The sequence below is a fragment of the Mobula hypostoma genome, chromosome 8, assembly GCF_963921235.1.
Source record: "Mobula hypostoma chromosome 8, sMobHyp1.1, whole genome shotgun sequence".
Classification (NCBI taxonomy): Eukaryota; Metazoa; Chordata; class Chondrichthyes; order Myliobatiformes; family Myliobatidae; genus Mobula; species Mobula hypostoma.
The window spans coordinates 107,442,973-107,460,538 of record NC_086104.1 but is presented as its reverse complement, the minus strand read 5'-3'; the positions used below and the strand labels follow the sequence as shown (position 1 = coordinate 107,460,538).

Genomic DNA, 17,566 nt, shown 5'->3' with positions numbered 1-17,566 from the left:
GAAAGGGGCTTGGGCAGGGCTTGTGCAGAGTCTGTGTAAAGTTGTCGCAAACAGGATTATCTGCACTCAACATCAATGATAGAATGTGCAACACCAACATCAGATTGCTACAGTGCACTGAATCATATCACCATGCCAAGGTAATTGCACAATATAACAGTATAACATAACACATCTGTATTCAAAATGCAGCACCCAAGTGCCACATTAAAGTGTGTGATAACGCATCCTTGTACAGCAACCATATTCACCACAGCAACATGGATTCTAAAGGAAAAGTCCTAATGCTAAATAATCCAAAAAGCAACAAAAACGCAAATTTACTGACCGTCCAGTGATAAGGAAAAAATATCAGCTGTAGCTTGGATTAGTCTCTTAACTGCCCTGTGCAGTTCCTTTCGCAGGTTTCTTGTAAATTCTGAAATACAGTGAAACAAACTGTCAGCTAATATTTGAAAAAGGAGACTCAACGGTGAAACATATGAAGCACTGAATCACCACTACTGAGAAAAGGGGCTGGAAACGCCAAAAGACATATCTGCTCCAAATTATCCCCCCAGTCTTCCACACATCCTTGCTCATCTATTGTTAACTATGCCAAAACCTCAGGAGTTTCTCCACCTCTTTTTCTTTAAGATAAATTTAAGGAATAAATCCCAACCTTTTCTGCAACAGCCACTTTCCAAGGACATCTTATTGAAAAGAATGTTATACTGACAAAAAACTTGACTGTTTTACTCTCTACCGATGCTGCCTGACCTATTGAGTATACCAAACACTCTCTATTTAGCTTGCTGTAGTTCATTGGATGTACTTGAGTGTACAACATGAGATGTGAAGCTCTGGCTACCATCAGGCATTAGCCATCTGCATGTACAACTGCAAGTTGAGAGGTGAAATTGCTTATGCAGGTGCCTAGGGCCTGACGAAATAGACCAAAGTCAGCATGGTGTCCTTAAGGGAAATCTTGCCTGAAAGATCTGTTGAAATTGTTTGAGGAAATAACAGGCAGAATAGACAAAGGAGAGTCTGTGGATGGTCAGGTCTTTGACAAGATGCCACATGAGGCTGCTAAACAAGGCAAGAAGATAGAACACTACTGCACAGTCAGGCCCTCAAGCTGGTATTGCTCAACCCAACTTCATCAGACAAGCTCTCCAATCCAGGCAGCATCCTGGTAAATCTCCTCTGCATCCTCTCTAAAACTTCCGCTCCTTCCTATAATGAAGCGACCAGAACTGAACACAATACACCAAGTGTGACCGAGCCAGAGTTTTATGGAACTACAACACTACCTAGTGGCTCTTGAACTCAGTCCTCTGACTAATGAGCCAACACACTGTAACCTCCTTAATCACCGTATCAACTTGCATGGCAACTTTGAGGGATCTATGGATGTGGACCCCAAGATCCCTCCGTTCTTCCACATTGTTAAGAATCTTGTCATTAAGCTTGTATTCTGCCGTCAGATTCGACCTTTCAAAATGTTCTGGACTGAACTCCATTCTCGACTTCTCAGACCAGCTCTGCATCCTGTCAATGTTCCTTCACAACCAACAACAACCCTCCACATTATCCACAACTCCACCAAAAAGCTGGCCAACAGAATGCAATCTGACCAGGTGTGAAATCGGGTGTGCTAGGAGAGAGAAGGGATTTTTTTTTTAATTAGGCATCCGTTAGTCTCGTGAGACCATGGATTTGCGCCTTGGAAGGTTTCCAGGGCGCAGGCCTGGGCAAGGTTGTATGGAAGACCAGCAGTTGTCCATGCTGCAAGTCTCCCCTCTCCATGCCACCGATGTTGTCCAAGGGAAGGGCATTAGGACCCATACAGCTTGGCATCGGTGTCGTCGCAGAGCAATGTGTGGTTAAGTGCCTTGCTCAAGGACACACACGCTGCCTCAGCCAAGACTCTAACTAGCGACCTTCAAATCACTAGACAAAGGCCTTAACCACTTGGCCACGCGCCAACACAAGGAGGGATTTAGAAGGCAATCTTTTGGGCTATGCAAATGTGGAAACCAAGAAAACTCTGAAGTTCAGTTTCCATATAACATAAAATAGTACAGTAAAGGATCTGTCACTTGGGCCCATAATGTTGTGCAAACTAACTAACCTTATGCCTTCTTCTGGCACATGGTCTATACCCTTTCATTCTCTGCATATTCATGTGCTTATCTAAGAGTCTCTTAAATTCCTCAATCACATCTGCCTCCACCACCATACCCAGCAGGACATTCCAGTCACTTGACACTCTCTGTGTAAGAAAAAAAAATTGCCCTGCATGTCTCCTTTGAACATGGAACAGTACAGCTCAGTCAACCTTTTAACCTACTCTAAAATCAATCATAGTCCTTCATTTTTCTTCCATCTGGGTGCCAATCTAAGAGTCTTTTGAGTATCCCTAATATATGTCTCTACCACCAACCCTGGCACTGTGTTCCATACACCCACCATTCTCCGTGTAAAAACAAAAGACCTCCAAAATGCCCCTTATAATTTCCTCCAGTCACCTTAAAATCATGCCCCCTTGTATTAGCCATTAGCACTCTGGGATAGAGTACCTGGCTGTCCACTGTATCTATGCCTTTTATTATCTTGTACACCTCTATCAAGAAAAAAGCCTGAGCTTGTTCAACATATCCTTATCATCATCCTGGTGAATCTCCTCTGCACCCTCTCTACAGCTTCCACATGCTTCCTATAATGAGGCAACCAGAACTGAACACAATACCATGAGTTTGGTCTAACCAGAGCTTAATGGAGTTGTAACTTTACCTCCTGGCTCTTGTCCCCCAACCAATGAAGACCAACACACCAGACAACTTCTTAACCACCCTATCAACTTTCATGGCAACTCTGAAGGATCAATGGACATGGACCTCAGGATCCCACTGTTCTTCACGCTGCTGATGGGAGATCCAGCCTGCACAGGCCAGCCCTCAACTCAACACGGATTCCGGACCGCCCGCCTTGCCTCTCTTCTCTCCCACACCACCACCGGTGCCTCCTCCCCTTGTGGCAGGAGGGCCTGGTCCAGGCATCAACCGAGACTATGCAGCTCCCCTGCCTTCGGTCGTACCAATGAACCAGACTTCGCAGTATTTAGAATTACTAATGTCTAACAGGGTCTTGTAGTCACAAGAAAATGATTTAAGGCAAACATCTGCAGCATTTGTTAGACCCAGAGAGGCTGCTGTGACCAAGCACACCGCCATCTCATCTTAGCCTGTTTTCTGCTGTCCTCACCATCAAGCTCCCTCTCACTGGTGAGCACTGAAGCAAAGTATTCATCAGGACTTTCCCTGCCTACTGTGACTCCAGGCATGTTTCCTCTTTCATCCCTGATCGGTCCTACCTTCACTCTAGTCATCCTGTTTTTCACATAGGCATAGAACATCTTGAGACGGAGCAGTAATGGTCCCACAATTGTACGGCAAGGGGAACAGATTGTTTCTTGTAGATCATCATTACTTGGCATCTTATGTTGCAACTAACTTGATGCATAGCAGCTAATGTCTGAATGTGGCCCAAATTTTCCTGTATGTCATTCTGCATTGCTCTACGGCAGTGGGATGGGAACCAGGATGATGGAGCGGAGGATTACAAGTAGACGACTTTTTCATGTTGTTTTTACATGGCTTTGTGGCAAAGTTTGGAAATGACACGAAGATAGATGGAGAGGTAGGCAGTGCTGTGGAAGCAATGCAATTGCAGCAGGACTTAGACATATTAGAAAAATAAACAAAAAAGTGGCGGATGGAATACAGTGTTGGGAAATGTGCGATAATGCTTTCTGGAAAAAGGAACAAAAGTGTGGACTATTATCTAAATGGGGAGAAGGTTCAAACATCAGAGGTGCAGAGGAACTTAGGGGTCCTCTGCAAGACTCCCAGAAGTTTAACTTACAGAATGCAAATGCAATGTTGGCATTTATTTCAAGGGAATAGAATACAAAAGCAAGGAGATAGTGCTGAGACTTTATAAGACACTAGTCAGGCTGCACTTGGAGTATTGTCAACAGTTTTGGGCCCCATATCTCAGAAAGGATGTGTTGTCATTGGAGAGAATCCAGAGGAGGTTTATGAGGATGATTCTGGGAATGAAGAGGTTAACATATGAGCAGTGTTTGGCAGCTTTGGACCTGTACCCACCAGAATTTGGAAGAATGTTGGGGGGGAATCTCATTGAAACCTACCGAATATTGAAAGGACTAGATAGGGTGGACGTGGAGAAGATGCTTCTTATGGTGGGGGTATCCAGAACTAGAGGGCGCAGCCTCAAAATTGAGGGATGACCTTTCAGAATAGCAGTAAGAAGGCATTTTTTAAAGCCAAAGAGTAGTGAATCTGTCACAGAATGCGGTGGAGGCCAAGTATATTTAAGGTATAGTTCCCTGATTGGTCAGGACATCAAAAGATATGGCAAGAAGGCAGGTGTATGGGGTTGAGTGGGATCCAGAATCAGCCATGTTGGAATAGCAGAGCAGACGTGAAGGGCTGAATGGCCTATTTCTGCTCTATGTCTTATGGCCTTCATTGTTTGAGGAGTCGCAAAGGTTCTGCTGCCTAACTTACCAGAAGATTCAGATCCTTCTATGATAAAATATCCCGATGGAAAGGCAACACTATTTTTAAAAGGTAGGTTTTGAGGCGAGGGAGGGTGGTATTCCCAGAAGTACATAAATAACTACAGAATCAATCTATATACAAATTTTGTAGGCTTTATCTTTCACAGTAAGATGAATGAGTTTACAAGTCTCACCCTGCATCCCTCGCTGTTCCAGTGGAGCTGTCTGGACATAGATGTACGATTTCAGCTTCTCTCGTTCAACAGCCTGTGTGTCAAGGGTCACATTATCACCTAATGCCAGAATTTCATAGGTAAGATATACGCATCCGCTAAAGGATACAAGAAAAGACAATGTAATTCACCTCAATGAAACACAAACTTTAAGTAGTTTCTAACATTCATATCTCCTTTGCCTACATAAGATTGGAAACAAAGCTACCAAGTATTGACAAGAACTGCCTTTGGCCAAATCTACATTTCAAAGTGGCCTAACTACAAACGTACATGAACAGCCACAATTAACAAGTCCAGTTGGTTTGCAACTGACGTAAATGACAGTAAACAGTCGGAGGGTGACAGGGAACACCGAAGTAAATGACAGTAAACAGTCGGAGGGTGACAGGGAACACCGAAGTAAACGACAGTAAACAGTCGGAGGGTGACAGGGAACACCGAAGTAAACGACAGTAAACAGTCGGAGGGTGACAGGGAACACCGAAGTAAACGACAGTAAACAGTCGGAGGGTGACAGGGAACACCGAAGTAAACGACAGTAAACAGTCGGAGGGTGACAGGGAACACCGAAGTAAACGACAGTAAACAGTCGGAGGGTGACAGGGAACACCGAAGTAAACGACAGTAAACAGTCGGAGGGTGACAGGGAACACCGAAGTAAACGACAGTAAACAGTCGGAGGGTGACACAGCACAGAAACTAGCCCTTTGGCCCGACTCGCACATGCTGACCCAAGGTGGCCACCTAGGCTAGTCCCATTGGACCGAACGCAATCTGATTAAACATCTCAAATGATATATAATAGCAAGGAAGGAGGAGGATGAGACATGCTGACAAGGGAAGTCAAAGACATCATAAAAGCAAATAATATAGGAATATTTAGTGGGAAGATAAAGGATTGGGAAGCTTTTAAAGACCAATAGAAGGCAACTAAAAATGCAACAAGGAGAGAAAAAATAAAATAAGAAGATAAGCTAGCCAATAATATATAAAAAAGGATACCCAAAGTTTTTGTCAGATATATAGAGAGTAAAATGAGGCAAGTGTAGACATCGGATTACTGGAACATAACACTGGAGAGGTAGCAATGGGAAACAAACAAATGGTGGATGAACTGAAGTTGGAAGTTGTGTCAGTTTTCACTGTGCAAATCCTCTAGCAGTGTGCCAGAAATTTGAGTGTGTTGGGGGGGGTGGGGGCAAAAGTGAATGTACGTAGTTGTTATTACCAGGGAGAAGGTGCTTGTAAGACTGAAAGGTCTGAAAGGGTTGTTTAATTGGATTTTTCAGAAGTCTTTTGATAAGCAGCCGCACATGAGGCTGCTTAACAAGATAAGAGCAAATGGTCTTACAGGAAAGATACTAACGTGGATAGAAAATTGATTGATTGGCAGGAGGCAGAGAGGAAATAAAGTGGCCATTTCTTGTTGGCTACTGGAGACGAGTAGTGTTTCACAAGGGTCGGTGTTGGGACTGCTTCTTTTCACATTATATGTCAGCGATTTACTTGATGGATTTGATGTCTTTGTGGCCAAGTTTATGGACGATATGAAGATAGGTGGAAGGACAGGTAGTGTTGAGGAGGCAAGGAGTCTGCAGAAGGACGGAGACAGATTGGAGAATGGGCAAAGAAATGGCAGAGGGAATATAGTGTAGGGAAGTGTGTGGTCACTTCCCTACAGAAGGAATAAAAGCGTAGACAAATTTCTAAATGGGGAGAAAATTCGGAAATCAGAGATGCAAAGGGATTGGGAGTCCTTGTGGCAGATTCCCTAAAGGTTAACTTGCAGTAATAGGGAGGCAAATGTAATGTTAGTATTCATTTTGAAGGACTATACTATAAAAGTGAGGATGTAATGCTGAGGCTCTAAAAGGCATTGGTCAGATGGCACAGTGAGCAGTTTTAGGCCTCCTATTTGAGAAAGGATGTGCTGGCATTGGAGATAGTCCAGAGGAGGTTTATAAGAATAATTCCAGGAATGAAAGAGTTAACTTATGAGGACCATTTAATAGCTCTGGGACTGTACTCAGCGGAGTGTAGAATAATGGGGCGGGGGGGGGAGGGTTCTGTTTGAAACCTAACAAATATTGAAAGGTCTAGACAGAATGGACATGGAGAAGATGCTTCCAATCGGGCAAAAGTCTCAGACCAGAGGGCTTGGCCTCAGAATAGGAGGACATTCCTTCTGCCAGAGGACGGTAAATCTACGGAATTCATCGCCACAGCTGGCTGTGCAAGTCAAGTCATTAAGCATATTTAAAGGGATGGTTGATATGCTCTTGATTAATATGGGCATCAAAAGTTATGGGGAGAAGACCAGAGAATGGGGTTGAGAAGGATAATAAATCAGCCAAATAGCAAAGCAAACTTGAGGTGCTGAACAGCATAATTCTACTCCTATATCTTATGGCCTTAAATGCCCAAGGTTCAATGACTGCCTGATAGTGACTAGATATTTTTCTACTCTTATGTTTGATATCTCTGGATGGAACTGATAAAAGATGGTTTTGTGTGAATGCAGTCATCAATACAGTGCAGAGCAAGCTGGGGAGCATTACCAGGAAAAGCTTGGAACATGAGACTGCTCACAGAGCCAGTGAAAAGGAGGGGACCCACAGCTACACCTTGAGTATGGAGAAAGTGGGAGGAACCGAAAGAGAAATTGTTGAGGATGAGGACCTGTTCCACCAGACAGAGGGTGGTGGTGGTGGTGGAGGGGAACTGATCGGGTCTATTGTTGAGAAACAGGCAGAGACCTCTGAGGCCTTCTTGATGGGGATAGACATGTATAGGGACTGAACATCCATGGGGAAAGGGAGGCATTCAGGGCTAGGGAATTGAAAGTGGTTGAGGAGATTGAGAGCATGTGAATTGTCACAGATGTAAATGGAAAGGGACTGAACCGAGCAGGTTAAAATGGAGTCAAGGTATGGATGCGACCGTTCATCCACAGCTCTTCCAATCATTCAATTTATTTTTATATTCCATTCATACACATTATTAAAAATATTAATACAGAACTGTATATTATAGATGATAATGGGGGTCCATACAAACTTGATTGAGTTTTGAGAGGAGGTGACCATGGTGATTGATGAAGATATGGCAGTGGATGTTGCCTGATCTGTACTATATCCTACATCCTATAATAGCAATGGACATATTGTCACCTACAATACACAGTCTTGTTCTATAAAAATTGTAGAGGATTATTTGCAGCTTTCTTCAACATGCCTCAATGCCCATTGAAAGATTATTTACAAAATGGCAGGTCAGTGAAAAGAAACACTGAAATGACATCACAGACAGAAACACTGGAGATTTCTGCAGGTACTGGAAATGCAGCTCAACACACAGAAAATGCAGAGGATCTCAGCAGGTCAGGCAGCATTTATGGCACAGTAAAAACTATTAGGAAAAAATGCATTCGTCAGTGTTCAACTAGAAAAAAAAGTCTTCTCAATATTTGATTAACCATTTCACTGCATGTTTCCATGTACACATGATAAATCAGCTTGAATCTGGAGACCAGGCCCAGGCCATTGCTGAGATTCATGTAGTTCAGATGTGGCCTAACATGTGGCAAAATAACTTCAAAAGATGCTATCCATCCAACAACACTTACCCCAAAATGGCAGGCACAGCATATCTTCCAATTTTTCCTGCCAAAACGTAAAGGAATTCAGAATGATACATTTAGCAGTAAAGTTACGAATCATGAGTTAAAGAGGTAACCACTATGTACACTGAACACCAAACAGTTGGGCTTGCAAATTCCAAAACGATCAAACTTTCTTTCAGAATAAATTTTTTTTTTTTAAAAGACTCGATCTATGGCTCTTATCTTGTACACCACTATCAAGTTAACTCTCATCCCCCTTCACTCCAGAGAGATAAGCCTTAGCTCCCTCATAAAACATGCTCTCTTATCGAGGCAATGTTCTGGTAAATCTAAAACTCTGATATCCTTCCCCTGTAATAAGCCAACCAGAAATGGACAATATTCCAAGTGTTCCTCCCATCCCAGCACAATTGAGAAAGTGATGAAACACTTGCATTAAACAGATTTTGCAAAGTAATTTGCAGAAGAAATAAAGGTTAATCAATGATGTGTTCAGTGAATCATTTACATATGATGCCAAACCAGTTGCTAACAGATACTTTCTGGAGATACAAATATTAAAGAACTCATTAAGCATTGAAGCCAGAAGAACAATCAACTCATCAAGATGTGACCTTCGGAAGGATCTGAAATTATAATTCCTCCCTTCTTCAAATTTCACCCACCTTATTTGGATGGGCTGGAACACCCGTTCCTTCAGCATATGTGGCCATATCTCAGCCTGGCACGGATTTGACAGGGAAGCAAGAGCTACATTGTAAACACAAAATACTCTGCAGATGCTGGGGTCAAAGCAACACTCACAACACGCTGGAGGAACCCAGCAGGTCGGGCAGCATCCGTGGAAACAATCAGTCAACGTTTTGGGCCGGAACCCTTCGCCAGGACTGAAGAGGGAAGGGGCAGAGGCCTATAAAGAAGGTGGGGGGAGGGTGGAAGAAGGCTGGTAGGTGCCAGGTGAAAAACCAGTAAGGGGAAAGATAAAGGGGTGGAGAGGGGAAGCAGGGAGGGGATAGGCAGGAAAGGTGAAGAAGGAATGGGGGAAAGCACAATGCGTAGTAGAAGGAGGCGGAACCATGAGGGAGGTGATAGGCAGCTGGGGGAGGGGGCAGAGTGACATAGGGATAGGGGAAGGGAGGGGGAGGGAATTACCGGAAGTTGGAGAATTTGATGTTCATACCAAGGGGCTGGAGACTTCCCAGACGGTATATGAGATGTTGCTCCTCCAACATTACAAACTGACGAAACAGCTACCTGAAAACGCTTTGTTATCTTCTTATAGCCTTCTCCTGCTTTGTGGGCATCATTTATTTTAATTTTCAGAGTGCTAGGCAGCTGCTTAGAGGAGCCCATGGCTACTGATTTTTGGGACAAGATTTGAGGAGTCAGTGTATTTATAAAGCTTTGAAATTTGCATCACCTGGCCTTTCCTAACGATGACTGTGAACAAGCCATAGCCCTAACAAGCTAATTAAGGTCTGAGACCTTGGTAAAAGTTATCTGAGAGCTCAAATCTCTTGGGGTGCCCAAACTTTTGCATGGTGCTCCTGTCCTTTTTTCACTCTAAAATTGTACAAAACAAAAATAATACACCAATCTTGCTTAAAATGTTGAAAAGAACGTTTCATCTTTAACTTTATGACTTTTGGGGATTAGTTCGTCTTCTACTCACTTAACTATCCACAGTAACAGAAATTTTGACCAGGGGTGTCGAAACTTTTGCATGCCACTGTACACTTAGAAAGGCTTCTGTCTTTCTGGCTTCTGACAAATGTCTTTCAAGCCACAACTCAGGGTCATAAATATAAAAGGACCACTGATAAATTTGAATAACACAATCAAGACTGCCTTCTTCCCCCAGAGACCAATAAGACTGTTCCTTCACAAGGAACTGAAAAAGAAAGATGTTTTTAAGGGGAAACTAGACAAGTATGAAGAAGTAAGTTAAAAAAATAACTGGGAAGAACACCAACTACAACAATGTGACCAGTTCCTGTGGTGTATACCTTGCAAAAATGGGAGTACACTTTTCAGATTAAAATAACTCAATTTTTAGGTAATTCCCTTTCGACAGCCTATTTTCTTGGAAGGTAATCCTTTCTGGAAAATTAAATATGCCTTTATAGATATAGACCAAAGAATGTAAAAGGATTTATCAGAAGCAGCATCAGGTGTAGATACAATGAGGATGCCCACTCAGCAAAGCTAAAACTCAGAATGAAAGCAACACGTTGCAATTCTGCCACAATGGAAGAGAACCAAACAGCTAAAAATGAGACCTGAAATGTCAACAATTTCTTTCCTTCCACAAATCAAATTCAAAGCAAATGTATTATCAAAGAACGTGTATGTCACTATATACTACCTTGACATTCATTTTCTTGCAGATATTTCCAGGAAAATAAAGCAATAGAATTTATACACATGTTGCTTGACCTGCTGAGTTCCTTCAGCAGCTCCTTTGTAGCTCACTGTTCATTTTGATATCAAACTCCAGTTATCTCACATAAAATCAAATTTCTCATGAACTTTTTAATCTTATAATGTTAGTTCTTGCCAGCCCTTGTTACTTTGCCGGCTCTAGTTTTCAATTTACCTTCACCAGCTGTTTAAGGATCTACCACTGCTCCTCCGCGGGCTTCTCGCTTAGCTTGGCTCACTCTAGCCTACTGCACCTTCAGACCATTGTATCTTCCTTTAATTAAGTTGTTGCTACTGGTTTTGGACCAGGGTTGATTGCCCTGAGAGTATCTAAACTCCAACCATGAAGTCACTATTTCTTTGAGGATTCTTCCACAGGATCTCCTAAACATTCATTACTCATGACCATAGTTAAAATAGCCTGTTCCCAGGTAGATTCTGAAATACCCTGCTACAGTATAAGAAAAAGTGTACTGCTTCTTTAAGAACTCTACAAATTATTCTTCGAAGATTCTCTTGTTGGTTTGGCTTATTCAATGAATGTATAGATTAAAATCTCCCATAATTGCTTCAATTGTGTTCCACATTGTCCGGATGGCTGAGGTCCGTATTCGACAGCACAACCTTTGCAACTCCTCAAACAATGAAGCAATTCGGAATGACATACAGGAAAATCTAGACCACCTTCAGGCACGAGCTGCTAAGCATCAGGTTAGCTGCAACATAAGATGCCAAGTAATGACAATCTCCTACAAGAAGCAATCTTGTTCCCCTTGCTGTACAATTGTACGACCATTACTGCCCTGTCCGGCAACTTATTCCAAAAACACACCACCTTCTGTGTGAAGAAGCTATTCTTGATGTCCTGGAAAAAGATTACATACTTTCATCCTGGCTACATCCCCGTGATCTTGTGTACCACGTGGCCTTAGTTACCTGAAGTCAAAACACTTAATGGAATCCAGAAGGCTGAAAGATGGAAGAACTGGTGCGTTCTTTACAGAACAGAAAGTTGCAGAAATAGGTCAGGGTGAAAGTGGGACGGAGCCACTTGAAATCTCCACCATGGCTGCTTATCTGGGTGCTGCTATTGACCAATATGAATCTCAGGAGGTAGGTTACCGGTAAATGCCATGTGAAAATTTCAAACTCATTTTCCTACTGAGTATGAGTTGACTCTGTAGGCAAATGGCTAGACTGAATCCATCATGCCTTTTTGTAGACAGCACATACCTGGAGAGTAGTTCACACTGAACTGAAATATAAACACAACTACTCACACAGCCTGGCAGAGACAAGTCTTCATCCCTGCAACCAGGATGTTGTTAGGACATACTCTTTACACAGTGGGTTCTTGGAATTATGTTGGATGAAGAGAATGGATTCAAATCTGGCTGCTGGGATGTTGGAAACCCAAGATCCACCCCACCATTTTGGCTGATGCGCCAAATGCTTCAGTCTTGATCCTGACAAGTGTTCTCTGGGCTTGCAACATTTTTAAAAGTTAATTTAACAACATAGCATGGAGTAGGCGCCTTGAGATAATCCGCCCCAGCAACTCAATTAACTCTAGGCTAATGACAGGACAGTTTACAACGACCAACCAACCTACCTGGAACTCTTTGGACTGTGGGAGGAAACCAGAGGACCTGGAGAAAACCCAGGAATTCCATGGGGAGGACAAACAGAGACTCCTTACAGAATGGCTCCAGAATTGAACTCGGGAATGCCCTGAGCTGTAATAGCATTGCTCTAACCACTATGCCACCGTGGATGAAATGAGAATGAAGATGCCTATGGAGACTCCACTTGTCATCTCCCTGAACCCAACAGCCACTATCCGCTGTCTCCCAATTCCAGCATTCATCCTCCCCCAGCTGGGTCCATCTGCCCATCTTCCCCCTCCTCCAATGGCTCCACCTATCACCTGCCAGCCTCTGCTTCACCTCCTCACCACTTAATACTGGCCATCCCCCCGCTCCACATTCTCAATCCCGATGCGAGATCTCGACCTGATATGTCAACCATTCCTTTGCCTGCACAGATGCTGTCTGACCTGCTGATATCCTCCACTGCTTTTTTTTTGCAGCTTTTTTTCATCAATTGTTTTAGTGATCATAACAGCTCTTGCCTAGCTGTGTCAGGACTGTAGAACTTTGCCCTAATTGAGTGGTTACTGGATGACTCAGTCCTGTCCAGAACAGGCATCAGCCTGGTGCTGTAACAGGCATAACATGCTCATGATCCTGTGTTTTAACTTCACTTCATCTTCTACCATCCCCCCCAAGACCAGCTGGCCTCCTGGCTGACTGTAATAGTAGAATGCAAGTTTAGCAAAGGTTATGATGTTAAAATATAATTATGCCACTGACTCTCCACAGCACCTCATGCCCAGTTTTGAGCAACTTTGATCTGAATCTGAACAGTCAGGACAATGGCGATAACCCACACAAAAAAATGTAATCAGGACTTGGCTCTACTAGTACTGTTACTGACTGAGGCACTTGTATAGATTCATGAGGACAAGGCGAAAGATGTTCTCCCTCACACGGTCAATGATTCAGTGTAACAACAAGATTCTTCAGGACCCCGTTAATGTTGGAGCCACTGGGTCATTAGAACAGAGAACAGTACAGCACAGAAACAGGCCCTTCAGCCCACAGTGTTGTGCCAAGCCAGTTAACTTCATAATCAAAGAGCCAACTAACCGAATCCTTTCAGCCTAAACAATGTCTATATTCTTCCAGTTTCCACATTTGCGTGCCTATCTAAGTGTCTCTTAAAAGTCTCGAGTAGGGTCCTACGGGGAGAGGATAATCTACACTCTTGCTCCTTCAGGCAGTGTGCAATGTTCAGCAGCAAAAGGACGGCAGCAGATGGGAACCAAGAGGTTCTCCTGTTCGGTTTGCTCCAAGATCAGGCCACTTCCTCCCTGGTGGATTAAGTTACAGAGACCACCACCACAAACCATAAGGCATCCAATTACACTAAACCTACACTAACTCCACTCTATTCCCCTCACAGATCCATCAACTTCCCCCATAGACTCTTCCACTCACCTACATTGGGATCATTTACAGCTGCCAATTAATCTACCAATTACCAGAGAACATGCAAACTCCACATAGATAGCAGAGGTCAGATCAAATGTAGGTTGTAAGTGCTGTGAGACAGCAGCACTTTATATTCCACTGACAATGAGAAACATTGGGCAGAACCTCATCTTCCCCCACTTGGAAGAGTACCCTCCAAATATCCGGACCTGCCTCTCAGTTTTTTTGCACTACCTTACTTTCCATTTTTCTAGTTATGATTTATAATTTAAATTTTTAATATTTACTATCAATTTGTAATCCAGGGAGCGGTAAGCACAGAATCAAATACATATCGCTGTGATGATTGTACGTTCTAGTATCAATTGTTTGGTGACAATAAAGTATAAGTAATAGTAACCGCTTTCAAGAAAAAAGACAAATCAGAGACTGGAAATTCCAAGGGGTCTTCGTGCTGTCTTCCATACAGAAAGTGATCAAAGTCACTTGCAACTGCCTCCACTCTGTGTCCAAAGTTCTGCTCTGCAATCTGCAGTGTGGATTCCAAAGGATAATGCTCACCCATACTCACATTCAGAAGCCACAGTCCAAGTCATTGTTGACATGTTCCCTGAAGCTTGTGAGAATAGGGCTTAAATTAAACATATACAAAACAAGGGTCCTCTGTTAACTTGTGGAACATAGGTTCATGACAAGACTCTGGAAATCTGAACTAACAACACTCACATTGTCTCAGCTATAGAAATACAATACCCAGATGACATTCAGCTGTCTGAGAACAATGATCAATATCTCAAAAACAATACGAAGCTCATGTCAACCTGACCCTCATCAACAATGACAACTAGACAGCAAACAGAGAGCAGGTGGAGCGGCTGGTAGAATGGGACAAGCATAACTTGAGTCTCAACGTGGACAAGTCCAAAGAGATGATTGTGGACTTTAGGAAGTTGCAGGCTGACCACTCCTCACTGCACATACATGGTTCTTCTAGAACCTCTCCTTAGCGTTAGGAGCACCAAGATTCGGGAGTGCACATAATGGACGATCTCACCTGGTCCCTCAACACCTTTGGTAGCAAAGCAGTATCCTATGGTCAAGAAAGCATAGCAGCACATCCACTTCTTGAGGAGACTGAGGCATGTGAGGTTCCTCCTGACCAGTTACATCACCATCTGGTATGGGATTTGCAAGCAGCTGACTGCATCAATTTGACCGATTGTGAAGAATGGTGTCTCTTTCACACATTAGAGATGTTTATCAGAAGCGCTGTGTACACAGGGCCTTAGCATGTCAATGATCCCTCCCATCAGTCCTATAATCTCTTTGATCCCCTACCATCAGGCAGGCAGTACCATAGCATTTGGATAGGATCCATTAGGATGGGAAACAGCTTCTTCCCCCAGGCCACAAGACTACTGAATTCCCCACCACCACAATGACTCTCATCACATACGAAGCGCCAGTAGCGTTATACCGTTTACTTTTTTTAAACTTGTATCATATATAGACATAATTATTTAGAAACATAGAAACATAGAAAATAGGTGCAGGAGTAGGCCATTCGGCCCTTCGAGCCTGCACCGCCATTTATTATGATCATGGCTGATCATCCAACTCAGAACCCAGCCTTCCCTCCATACCCCCTGACCCCTGTAGCCACAAGGGCCATATCTAACTTCCTTTTAAACATAGCTAATGAACTGGCCTCAACAGTTTGCTGTGGCAGAGAATTCCACAGATTCACCACTCTCTGTGTGAAGAAGTTTTTCCTAACCTCGGTCCTAAAAGGCTTCCCCTCTATCCTCAAACTGTGACCCCTCGTTCTAGACCTCCCCAACATCGGGAACAATCTTCCCGCATCTAGCCTGTCCAATCCCTTTAGGATCTTATACGTTTCAATCAGATCCCCCCTCAATCTTCTAAATTCCAACGAGTCCGCAAACTTGGAGATGCTGCATTTAATTCCCTCATCCAAGTCATTAATATATATTGTAAACAACTGGGGTCCCAGCACTGAGCCTTGCGGTACCCCACTAGTCACCGCCTGCCATTCTGAAAAGGTCCCGTTTATTCCCACTCTTTGCTTCCTGTCTGCTAACCAATTCTCCACCCACACCAATACCTTACCCCCAATACCGTGTGCTTTAAGTTTGCACACTAATCTCCTATGTGGGACCTTGTCAAAAGCCTTTTGAAAATCCAAATATACCACATCCACTGGTTCTCCCCTATCCACTCTACTAGTTACATCCTCAAAAAATTCTATGAGATTCGTCAGACATGATTTTCCTTTGTTTGTGGTAATATTATCTTATGTGTTATGTGTGAGCTGTTTGTACTGTGTCGTGCACCTTCGTCAGGAGGAAGGTTGCTTCGTTTGCCCATGAACATATGTACAGCTGAATGAGAATAAACTGAACTTGAACCCCAACCAGCTAGTAGGAATCTCTCTCCAATAATCACGCAAATCCACCATAAGCATTTTGGGATGACACTGTAAACCAAGTCCACGCGTCAATGACTCCCACAGTCAAGCACGTCCTGCCCCAACTTTGGCAGGGCGAGGCAGTCTCATCGGACACCTCGGACTGACGGGAACGGGACTGGACACAAGCCGCCTAATGCCCACGCTCTGCTGAACAGTAGTACATGTCACCGTGCCAACACTGCCACTGCGTCTGTCTTGTCGCTGGAACAACATACATCTAGGTTTAGGGATGAGGGTGTCACAGCTGCCTGTCAGCATTCAGATCCCTGACGCAGAGTTTGAGGGGATGATGTACTGCGCCTGATTCTCACACGAGGGTATCTATCGCCTGAAAATACCCCACCTTGTTCCCAGACTGCTTCACCTACTGCGCTCCCACCTCATACCCAGCCGTTCCCTCCAACGAACCGCCCTAGAAAGGCCGAGGGCCCGTACACCATTACTTACTGACGCGTGTCCAGCGGCTGTAGGTGTGTGCAGGAGGAGGCGGGCCGGAGGCCAGCCCCCTGCAGCAGCAGCAGACGCAGCGGGCCCGCAGCGACATGGCGCAGGCAATCAGCCGGCAGGGCAGGATCCCCAACTTCCGCCCAGGCACGCTGTGCCCCGCCCCCGCGCGCAGCGGCGTCATGACGTCGTCGGGACGCAGACCGTGGCGCAAATTACAAATCTCCGGGAGGGAAATGAGAGACGCTAGGCGGGGGTACAGAGAGAGATGATGAGAATTAAACTAAGGGAGTTGGGGATGCAGAAACTCACATTAAAAGGGTTGCTGGGCAAGGGTGAGAGAGCACAAGTCCGGGTATTTTTTTTAGCGTTTTTAAGGGGTACGGGGGTTTTTTATAGAATATGACGAATAAACAGGAATAGGATACTAGGATGGTCAAAGATGGGAGGGTGAAGTGTAGGTTTGTATATATATATATATATATATATATATATATATATGTGTGTGTGTGTAGGGATTTAGAACGTATGTCTAGTGCACAATCCGGAGCAGAGGGTGGCGGTAATGCACCATTAAGCTGGATGCCAACCGCCGTAAAACAAGATACAGACAGACAGAGGAGACGATAGGGAGTGATGCGCCAAGCTCTTGGGGGCTTTGGCGTGGAGGAGCCTAGTAGTTCGGAAAGGGTTAGTTTGTAGCCTATGGCTGCAAAGAGGGGTGGGGGT

At 44.0% G+C, this 17,566-nt stretch overlaps 1 protein-coding gene across 7 annotated transcripts in view; it reads right to left on the bottom strand.

Moving 5' to 3' along the window:
• serac1 (serine active site containing 1) overlaps positions 1–16,988 on the bottom strand; it is an 82,658-nt gene extending 65,670 nt beyond the window's left edge. For 2 of the 7 annotated variants that reach the window (XM_063056569.1, XM_063056568.1), the window contains exons 1-4: positions 12,462–12,773; positions 8,432–8,468; positions 4,765–4,901; positions 329–418 (exon numbers count right to left, since the gene is read on the bottom strand). In XM_063056569.1, the coding sequence (XP_062912639.1) occupies positions 329–418; positions 4,765–4,901; positions 8,432–8,468; positions 12,462–12,744 (547 nt within the window). In that variant the 5' untranslated portion in view covers positions 12,745–12,773. Of the gene's footprint in view, positions 1–328; positions 419–4,764; positions 4,902–8,431; positions 8,469–12,461; positions 12,774–16,840 lie in introns of those variants that run through there. The other 5 variants (XR_010018992.1, XM_063056565.1, XM_063056566.1 and 2 more) reach the window with 5 other exon arrangements.
• Between the last annotated feature and the right edge of the window lie 578 nt (positions 16,989–17,566).